At 33.0% G+C, this 11,288-nt stretch overlaps 1 protein-coding gene across 1 annotated transcript in view; it reads right to left on the bottom strand.

Moving 5' to 3' along the window:
• Nucleotides 1–3,593: 3,593 nt before the first annotated feature.
• MAP9 (microtubule associated protein 9) overlaps nucleotides 3,594–11,288 on the bottom strand; it is a 31,042-nt gene continuing 23,347 nt past the window's right edge. Inside the window, exons 11-13 of the mRNA XM_007118846.3 lie at nucleotides 11,086–11,231; nucleotides 10,775–10,907; nucleotides 3,594–4,377 (exon numbers count right to left, since the gene is read on the bottom strand). Coding sequence (XP_007118908.2) covers nucleotides 4,255–4,377; nucleotides 10,775–10,907; nucleotides 11,086–11,231 — 402 coding nt within the window. The 3' untranslated portion in view covers nucleotides 3,594–4,254. The remainder of the gene's footprint in view (nucleotides 4,378–10,774; nucleotides 10,908–11,085; nucleotides 11,232–11,288) is intronic.

The following is an 11,288-nucleotide window of genomic DNA, read 5'->3' as shown; positions in this document are numbered from 1 at the left end:
GTAATTTGTGTAGTGTTTTAAGTAAAAAAAGTTTTATATCCAAATTTTCAGTGATTTTTTAAAAAAGATATATCAACAAAATATGATTATTTCACCTTTAGCCCACAAATAAAACTCATACCATATTTTCTATCATTATGAAATAAATTTGGGCACAGTCAATAAATAATATCACCCAATAAAATAAATCTTGTATCGTTCACTTTAATTAAACATTACATGAAAAAAAAAAAAAATTACATGAAAATATGCTACTAAAAAGCAGACATTAAACACATCTCCTAAAATAATTCTTAAAACATCCTAAATCCAATACCAAGAATTTAGTTGACCCAAGTTAACATTATACAACTATATGTAACACATATTTCAAAATAACCAAATCACATGAAATTTCAAAGTAAAAAGAATTCAGAGAAGTCTTCAGTTAAATGTTACATAGTATTCACTATTTCTGTCAGCCAATGTACCTAGGAAGCAGGATAATTGATAATATCTTTGCTTTGTGTAGAATGGAGGAATACGGGTTTAAATACTTTTTAATAGAGCACTATTGAAAGCAGAGTCAAAATTAAATCAGGAAAATGTGTTTTCTGTATTAGTTTATTCTTGGGAGCTATTTTGACAAACATCAATTTCTCCTATTTTGTAAAATTCTTTTTCTCTTCTGTATCTTAGCCCATGACTCAGGATTTTAAAAATGTCAGTATTTCCCCACATTTTCAGTGACAGTGTAGGTGCACAAACAGCTCTGATCTGGTGGATAGTTATGGAGAAGGCTGTGAAAGAGCAAGGGCACATCTGAGAGGATTAAAATCAATGACATTAATAATGACCACAGTTACAAGAGTTAGTGCAAAACTTTTATCAGATTATCAAAATTGTGGAATGGTGGACAGTCTACACCTGGGAAACCTGATACCTGAGTTGTCACTCTATATTTCTCATGGTCATTTGTGTGAACTTGAGCAAGTCAGAGGCTTTGGAAATTTAGAAGTAAGTCTGGGCCAGGCTTATTAAAATTCCTTTCAGATTTATAGTTATATCACTCTAAGGTACATATACCTTTGGACATCTAAATACTATCAGGTACTGCTTTGGCAACATGAAAAATATCAGTTTCAATACTATATAAAACAATAAATGAACTACTAACATTTTCAAAATGTGGTACAATACAAACCACTGGAATATTGCTATCCCTGAACAGTTCTTACTTTCTTACATTAAGAAAAATTTAACCTCCTACTGATCTAAAATGCCATATTGTTTCTTTTTACTTATGTCACTAATTTTCTTGGTTACTATGAAACTTCATTTCTGAATAAAATTTTATTTTTTAGTATTATTATTTAAATTTCTAGGGAAATCGTTTTCAGTAATGTTTTAAAATATTCATTAAATTCCTATTTACTTTAAGCGTCAGCATTCTTCAAGTGCTCAATACAGTTTACACAACTAGAAGTTTAATCTGAAAATATATAGGCTTTTACTGTCTTTAATTTGAATTAACATTCCCTCATATTATAACAAAAACTTAATGAAGGTTAATGATATTGATATCTGATAATTTCTAAGGAAATAGGGGGAAAGCATACACTTTAAATAGACAAATATATTCAGGAGAATGTTACCTGGCTTGATTCTCCCCTTTGGATCTCAGAAAGTAAATAGCACTGTATTTTCATCCAGCTCCGAGAACTCAGCTTTATTTCTGCTATAGGCAAAGAGGTGATTTCATTCAATTAGACAATTCAATCAGCACAGCTTGCTGTAAACAGGAAATAATATATTATTTAGCATAGTAAGACAAAAATCCCATTTGAGGGAAATGACTTGTTGGGTCTTTGCAAACACCTCAATTTCCCTTTTCATTGACCTCACAAGCAATGCCAAGGAATTAGTATTTAGATTTCTTTTTAGAAGGTCCCAAACGCAGGTCACCTTTGTATTCTCTTTTGAGTGCTACAACCTAGACTGGCGAGGGAAGCAGAGATTTCTTCTTATATGCCAACCAAGTGAAATGTTAACTCATCATTATCAGCCTCATCCATGTTAACCTCCTCACAAACATGAGGTGGGGAAACAAACGGCTCAAGGTAAGAAGTAAGTGAAAACAATGAACATTTATTAAGCCTTTTCTTATGTGCCATATTCTTTATATTAATTAACTAACTTCAATTCTCACAACTCAGGGGTGATAATAGTTAATCCACTATGCATGATAAATTAGAAGAAAATGTTCAGAATGCTTAAGTCAATATTTAATGTGAAATCTATGACACACACACTTAAGATCTCACATTCATAAAAGTAGCTGTACATTTTTCTATTTTTCCTTTTACTTCCCTGGAATTTTCAAATATCTTTTAAGCTCTGAATAGAATTCAATACAATAAATACTTAATCTTTTCTGTTTGGTACTGTGGGGGACACACGAATGAACTAAGGGAGGCCCTAAATCCCATACTGATACTGCTGGTAATTAGTTCAATTTAATGACAGATTCTCCTAGTTCCAGTAGTATAAAAAGGCTTCCAGTTTTATTTATGAAATTGTAAAATTTATCTGTGGCACTGATGTGGTCTTACACGTGTTGTGATCCACAACACCTTTCTTACCTTGCACATCCACTGCAGCAAGAAGGCTAATCCTCAGAGTATGAAACCTCCCGAGTAACTGTCTGAAAGCCTAAGTTCCATAACCCGCTGTGTGCTCTGACATTCTAATACTAGACACGGGCATTTGACTAACTCCTTAAATACTATGGATTCTTTTTTTCATTTTGAAGATCTAATGAGGTGAACTGTCTCTAATAACAAACAGCTATTTCTTAAAGGAAAGATAATCTCTGGATAACAATACATGATTTTAGGATCTGAGAAGTAAAATGTGTTTTTAAGGTTGATATAACACAGAGGTCTTGACAGAATTTACAATTCTCTGAGGTCACATGAGAGCATGAACATGAGCATCTGAATTCTAGAGGTAGAGGGACTTCATCAGCTCTAATCCCAGCTCAGTCACATGCTAAATGTGTGGCAAGTTCTTTGATTTCTCTGAGTCGCAGTATTTTTGTCTGCAAAATGAAGCTAATAACATGTACTCTGAATAGTTGTTGTAAAGACAAAAAATAATACTTGTAAAGATCTAGTAGAGAGAATACAACAGGCACTTCATAAATAGTAACTTTTTTTCTCATCTATCATTGCATTGCATCATTGGCTGCAGTAGCATTTCAACTCTGAGAGCATACATTTTGTCTGTGATAAACTAGTTGACCAGTTCAAGTATGAGTCCAATTAATGAGGATATGCAGAGATCAAATAAATAAATAGATTCTTTGGACATTTTCTACAAATTACCTTCCCATACAGCTGTCTTCTAAATATAAGGTAGATGACTCTGGATTAGCTAAGAGGACAAAAATTGCCATTATCATCTTTATGGCTTAAGTCTGGAAAATAAAAATAGTGATAATGACCTTGGACTCTTGTGGAATTTCCATAAGTAATGTATATAATTACCATGAAATGGACATCTTTTGATATCAATGAAATAGTAAAGTGAGATAGAATTTAGGAAGACACATTTCAGAGGTCTGCTCATTATAAAGCGCCTAAGATTGTCACTTAAGCAGGAACAGATAAAGTATACTCATATTAAATCATATGGCAACATTCTTAAATAAAATGCCTCAGTGATTGGATGATTCTACTGAACTACTGCCTCAGCTGACCAAAATTCTAACTTGCACAGTGCAAATGCAACTACTTTGAGCTAAAGATTAGTTTTAGAAGAAATAATATATGCATACTCCCCAGTGACCATTCATTTTAAAACCCAAATCTAGATGTGCAATCATTTGCAAAATCAATTATTTCTATGATTATGGTACCTAGATGGTTTTATTTTTAGATTGGAGAATAAACGTACTAATAACATGCACAGGTTAGGGAAAGTGATCATGGATCATCAGACTATAAGAATTATCAGGGCATGATAAAGGGTTATGTATTTCAATGGTAAAAGCAATCTGATTATTAGCTCTTCATTTGAAGCAGTTTATCTACAGTTCAGAAATTCTTTCACTGATTAAACTCTAAAACATCTTCTTCATTGTCAGCAGAAGTGACCGGCATTTAATTAAAATAGACTCTCCTAACTATAAATAATTGAATTAATAGTTTTAAATTTAGTTTGGCTAAAATTGGTGAATTGATAAATAACTAAATAATGCAAGAATAAGAATTATCAAAACACTTTTGAGAACACAGTTCTGCTTGGAGGGCTCCATGGAGGAAGTGCCTCATTTTCAAGAAAGGGATGACGTTTCTTTTGTTTTCGTTCAATTCTTTCCTTCCTTTCTTTTTTTTCCTAAAGAGAAAATAGAAAACTATTTATATATAAATTTATATACAAATATGACCATTATTTTCAAATCAAGCTGCTTGCTGAAGAACAAAATAATCATTATAAGGTATTTAAATGTCATTTGTTAGCTTAATTGGTTATAAAGTAATAGCAGCTAGGGAATATTGCTAATTTGTGAGTATACTATCAATAGGTGTTAACGCACCACTTAATTTTTTTAATATTAAAAGTGATAATATTTAAAAAGAATTTTGTAAAATAGGAAAAAAAGACCTGTAATCCCATAATTTAAAGAGAATAATTATTAGAAGTTAGTGATGACTTTCTGAGAACAGAGTCTCAGAAATAAATTTACTGGGTGTACGTGATGGCAGCAGAGGATACTTCACAGTGTTTAAAAATATTTGAATATTGAGGTTCATGTTTCTTTGCTTGTTATTGAGCTTGAGCACATTTTCATTTCTTTAGTACTTTTATGAAGTTTTTGCTCTATTATTTGGCTCTTCTAACTGTATGGGTATTGGTGCTTGTAATTTTTAGCAATTTACATATTTTCATATAATAAATATTATCCTTGCAGCATTTTATCTACATTATTTTTAACCCTTAATTTTTTTACCAAAAATTAATATTTCAACCATAGACAACTAAAGTGTTTAAAGAGTCATATAGTCAAAATTTGTGTACCCACTACCTACCTTTTGAAATAAAACATGATCAATACTTGTGCAGCCCTTGTACCCACTCCCTCACCACACCTGCTTTCTCTCCACCATCCAGAGATAGCCATTACTGAATTTAGTGCTTATAGTTGCAGTGCATCCCTTAATACCTTTATCACACACATGTATTCATCCCCAAACAACACATAATTTTGTTCTGCAGGTTTTTTGAGTTTATGCTAAAAGGTACCATGCTATATATTCTTTTGCATGTCTTTTATTTATGACCATATTTCTAAGATCCATCTATATGGAGCTATAGCTCTAGTTCATTAATGCACAGAATTCCAGTATATCAACATACCACAGTTTACTAATTTATTTTGGTGTTGAAGACATGATGTTCTAATGTTTTTTCCACACAAAGACAATGCTGCTGTAAATAACCCTGTTTGATTCCTCGTGCTTATAAGCCAAGATTTGCTCTCCAAGTATATGCCTAGGAGTGAAATTGCCAGTTTGTAGTGTATGAATATGTTCGACTTTGCTGGACAATAATGATTTATTCTCCAAAGTTGTAGGAAATTACTCTCCAGCCAGCAAATATACTGATTTTTTATTTTGTATTATCAATATGATGTATTCTATTGTTTGGCATTTTATATTTAATGTTTAAATCTTTTGAAGTTTGTATTGCAGTAAAGTAATTGTTTGAAGTGATTTTATGTCCAAATGTCACAAATAATCCCAATTGTTATTGCCTTGCATCCATTAATTTGTGTTCCTTTATTATATAGTACATCCTTACAGGTAACAGGTTCTGAGGCTATTATTCTACTTGTACTATACTATAATTTGTGCTCATTCATTCAATGTTAAGCACTGAGATCTTACTCTGGGTCAAGCAGTATACACGGAGCCATACCTGAAGTGATTATATAACACAAACACACAGGTTACTGTTCCTGTCCCTTAGGGAGCTTTCAGAATAGATGGTAAATAAACAAGTACGTGAACAACAGATAATTCCAAATTGTGTGAAATTCTATGAAACATATAAACAAGCTGTTGTGATTGATAAAAAATGAGAGGAAGAACTTACTTTCAAAGAAAAGTGGATTCAGGGAAAGTCACTATGAGACGTGATGGGTAAGAGGAGCCACTGGTGATGTGCACTGAGGGGAGGGCACCCCACGCAGACAGAAGAGTGTGTGTGAGGACTCTGACAAGTGGGGAAAACTTGGGATGGGAGAGGAAGCCAGAGAGCCAGTGTGAATAAAGCCTGGCGGGAGATGGGAGCGAGGTCCCAGATGAGAATGACAAGGTATATGTGTAAGATCAGACGGGGCCTGGCAGGCCACGGTAACATTTAGAACACAGGTTTGAAAAAAAAAAAAGCTGTCAACACGTGATTTGGAGAAGAAAGGCAGAATGCTGAGAGGTAAACCGGGAAACATGGCAGCAGAGGAGGAGACAGCTCAAGTGGAAGGGGAAATCGACTGTGCAGAATGCCCAGCAGTCTTGGAAACAGGGCAGAAAAGAATACATACCATAGGCTAGATGCTCTGGCAAAATCGTAACTCTCAAAGTTTAGTTTCAGAAAAGGGATAAGATGGGGGTTTACTGAGGATGAAAAGGATATGAAGAACTAAGGAAGTGTAAACAAACTTTCCAGAAGTTTAGTTATTTAAAAAGATGAGGATCATAGCTGGAGGGAAATGAAGAATTAAGAGAGTTTATTTTTATTAAGATTACTTATCCTGAGACTTGATGGGAATAATCCAGGAGGGTAGAAGAATGCAGATTCACAGGAGAGTGAAATGGTAAGTTCATATTTCATTGCTTGATTGGTACAGTCCTGCTTCATATTATTTTGAAAATATTATCTTCCATAGTCTCACATTTTTATTATACCAGGTGAATTTTAGAACCATTTCATTTCCCTGCTATACTCCCTTCCAAGAAATGACTATCTGAGGATTAATATGAAATCTAAACAATGATTTAGGAATACCTGAAATGTTAATAGCATTTGGCTTTTCATCCTGCAGCTTGGACTGTCTCTCCGTTTCTTCAAGTTTCTGCTAAAACTATAAAGTTTAGTGGTTTCCTTGTATTCCAAAGAGCAGTGGTGTCACGGAACACTTGGACAACCCTGCCTCTGCAGGCTGAATGGCTTGGGAGGAGTGGTATTTTGGTAAATTATTAGGTGTCTATGCTTCTTTCATCAGTACGTAAATGGAATTGATAATGTCACAAGGAGAATATGGTAATGTAAGGTTGCATTAACATGCAATTATTCACATACAACAAAAGGATTGACGAGAGGTGTGAAATTTTCTTTTTGTCTTAACATTTTGCTCTTCGTCATGAGAATGTTTTCATCCTTGCTACTTCTACTAAACAGAGAACCTCCTTTCAGAATCCTAACTGAGAAAATAAAAGCTGTAATTGGACCACAGTCAATCATCTTATTACTTTAGAGAGAGGCAGGCCCTCTAGCTAGGTGAGAGAAAAGCAGTGACCATACTGTGTCCTCAGAAACTGACTGAAAAAACCTCATTGTCCATTCCATTTAACATAGGGAGAGAGAGGAACTGGAAGCAACCTTGAGTTTACTGGCAGGTGCTAAAAAGTCAGGGCAGGAAATAGGCAATTAATTATCAACCTTAATATCAATTTAGATGAATCAATGTTATCTTGAGTAATAATTAAAAGAGGTTTCTTAAAAAGTCCTTCTGTCTGTTGTTTGTTGGGGTCTGAATCTTTTGCTTATTTTATTATTAAAGGTAACTATGAATTAATCTGGAAACCAGCTTAAAGAAGCATCTTACATGATCTTTGGCTACAATTTTCACTTAAAACAGTGACCCATCAATTGCTCACTCCCCAAACTAGGTTGTACATCAAAATTTTGAGATGTATTTTACATGATAATTGAAGTAATTAGCTCTTCTGTATAGGGGTATTTTTCCATTCTCTCTGCAAACAAATTTCAATAAGAAATTGGTAAGATGGGGAATAGAGCTGTAACATGTTGTACATGGATTTTTTTTTTAGGTAGCGCTGTATTGTAGGGATATATTGTATACCAAAACAAGTTATTTTCTCTTAGGTCTTTGATGAGTTTTTGTTTTCCAGAGGATTGATTAGAATGAGAAAGTGACTAACCACTGTAATAAAACATTGTGTACCTATGACTTAGTCACTAAGGAAATTCTATCTCATTTTCAAGACAATGTGAAAATAAAACTGAAAACTGAAACATTTACATTCAGTAACTACTCTAAAAATACTAGCAGAATTAGCATACATCTCCTTAATATAAAAATATTTTTAATTTTTCTTAGAACAAAGCATTATTTAAGAGTTTAATATAAGGAAATCATCATAGAACACTACTATCCTCATTCAAATGACTGAACCAATTTTGATCACCTTATTACTGTTTTTCTGCATGGATTTAGCATTATAGCAGTACTAAAGTTAACACATAAACAACAATAAATTCTGTTGGTATTTTTATTAGGATTGCATTAAATTTGTAAATTACTTCAGGGAAAACTGACATCGTTATAGCATCATTATAAGATTGTTTCTATACAAGGACAGTTTTGTTCTAATTTCTCAGGTATTTGTTTGTGCCCTTCAGAAGTGTTCTAAAGTTTTCTTTATATTGGTATTGCACATTTCCTAAGTTTATTCCTAAGTATTACACCTTTTTATTCTATCTTTAAATAGCCTGCTTTGGGTCCTGTGTGTGTCTCTAGCTACTACTGATTCTAAAATTTATGTGGAAAAGGAAAACCGAAGAATATTCAGAAATACTTTGAATGAAGAGTTATGAAGGGAGATTAACCCAAACAAATATGAAAATATATAAAGTCCTGATGATGAAACAGTGTCGTACTGGAATATGTACAGTGAGATTGACCAATGGAACAGAAAGTTAAGAAAAAAACAGACCTGAAAATATGGGAATGATCTAATGTATCATATAATAAAGGCAGTACCTCAAATCAGTGGGTAAAAGATGTGCTGTTCTATGAAAGATGCATTTGGAAAAAATAAAGATGGAATCATATTTCCCATCATACACTAGGATAAATTCTAAGTAGAGCAAATGTTAAAATGTTAAATATTAAAATCATAAAGTTATTAGAAGAAAAATGGGAGCTTTGACCCTAAAGTTTGGAGAAAGTCCTTTCAACTACACCTGAAAATCAGAAGCCATAAAAAAAGACTGATAGATTTGACACCTGAAAATAAAATTAAATTCTTCATGGAATAAAATGATATAAGACTTCCCTGGTGGCACAGTGGTTAAGAATCCACTGCCAATGCAGAGGACATGGGTTTGAGCCCTGGTCCAGGAAGATCCCACATGCTGTGGAGCAACTAAGCCCATGTGCCACAACTACTGAACCTGTTCTCTAGAACCCGTGAGCCAGAACTACTGAGCCCGCGTGCCACAACTACTGAAGCCCATGCACCCTAGAGCCCATGCTCCACAACAAGAGAAGCCACTGCTATGAGAAGCTCACACATTGCAATGAAGAGTAGCCCCTGCTTGCCACAACTAGAGAAAGCCTGTGCACAGTGAAGACCCAATACAGCCAAAAATAAATAATAAATAAATAAATTTACTAAAATAATGATATAAGCAAAGTTGAGAGACCAACAATACAATGGAAAAAAAATTGTAACTCATATCAGAAATGATAGGTTAATTTCCCTAGTACATAAAAAAGCTTCTAGAAATCAGTAAGAAAAAGAACAATGAAAAAATGTTCAGTTTATGAATTGACACTTTACAGGAAAAAGAAATACAAATTATCCTCATACAAATGAAAGGATACTCAAGCTCAATCCTAACCAGAGAAATGCAAATAAAAAAATACTCTGGATGACATTTTTTTAACTTGCTGATAGACATGAATTCAAAAAAAGTTTGATAAGAAACCCTACTGGACCCTAAGCCCTGTGGAGAAATTTTGTACTTTTTGATTGCTGAATCATATGAATGTGTTAACTATTCACATAAAGTACTTATGCATCTGAAATGTATTACTTATTTACTTATTAAAAAATAAATGAATAAAATACATATTTATATTGATATTTTAAAACAGAAAACAGTATTTTGCTTGCCATCACTGGAAAGTAACTATAAACATAAGTACATTGAAACAAAGAATATAAAGTCCTGCTAGATATCATTTCTCCCAACGTTCATACTTGATGGCTTTCATTAAAAAAAACACTTAAATAAGACCTTCTCCTTGAGGCCATCAGAAAGATCAAAAGAAAATAAAAAATGGAATAACTTTCTCATTAAATACAATTTTACTGTGTGTCAGGACCAAGTTCCATCTAAATTAACCTGGTATACCTTCAGTAATACACTTGTCAGTACACTTTTTTTATAATTTTACGTAGGAGAATCATTGCAAAGGACAAATGGGCATGACTGGTAAGTGACTAAATGTGGGAATGTAGGTAAGGAACATTATTATGACTAAAGTTTTAAGCCTGAGTGTTTTAAGGAATAGTAGAATCATTAATAGAAATGAGTAGATCAAATAAATTATGATATATGTAGGAGAGAATGAATTCAACAAGGTAGCTTGCAGGTAGAAACAGTTAGTAGGCATGGGACAAATAGAACTGGAATTAGGGACAGAAAAGTCAGAAAAAGTACATTTAAAAGACACAGTGCATTAACAAATAACACCTACCAGCCATTTTTCATATTCATCAAGAGCTTGTTTATCTTTATCTTTTTTCTCAGCTCTTTTCAGTTCTTCTTTTCTTTTCTCATTTATTTTCTCTTTTTCCTTTTCCTTGAGAAAAGCTTCCTTTTTTTCATTCCTATGCAGGATAGTCAAAACACTGGCAAGTTAAAGGAGAATATGTAATAAAGATTCCCTAATGTGTCTTTGCAATAATGAGACTGAGTGCATTAGTAACATTCAAGTAAATGAATTTTAGAAAAGCCTAAAGTGTTACTAATTTAAGATCTATCAAAACATTTATTATTTTGAATTACCATTTTTCAACAGCAGTTAAGTTATCTTTCCTTTTCTCAGCAACAGTTTCCTCCTCTTTCTGTTTCTTTGCTCTTTCATATTCTTTCTCTTTTTTACTTTTCTCTTTAAGATATTCCATCTTTTTCTCTTTCCATTTTTCAAAAGACTGAAAAAGTTCAGAGTTACTTTCTTATTTAATGTGAATATAATAAAAGAGTAAAAA

The sequence above is a fragment of the Physeter macrocephalus genome, chromosome 7 (genome assembly GCF_002837175.3).
Source record: "Physeter macrocephalus isolate SW-GA chromosome 7, ASM283717v5, whole genome shotgun sequence".
In the NCBI taxonomy this organism is placed as follows: domain Eukaryota; kingdom Metazoa; phylum Chordata; class Mammalia; order Artiodactyla; family Physeteridae; genus Physeter; species Physeter macrocephalus.
Note: the sequence above shows the minus strand (reverse complement) of the source record. Positions and strands in the feature narration are given on the sequence as shown.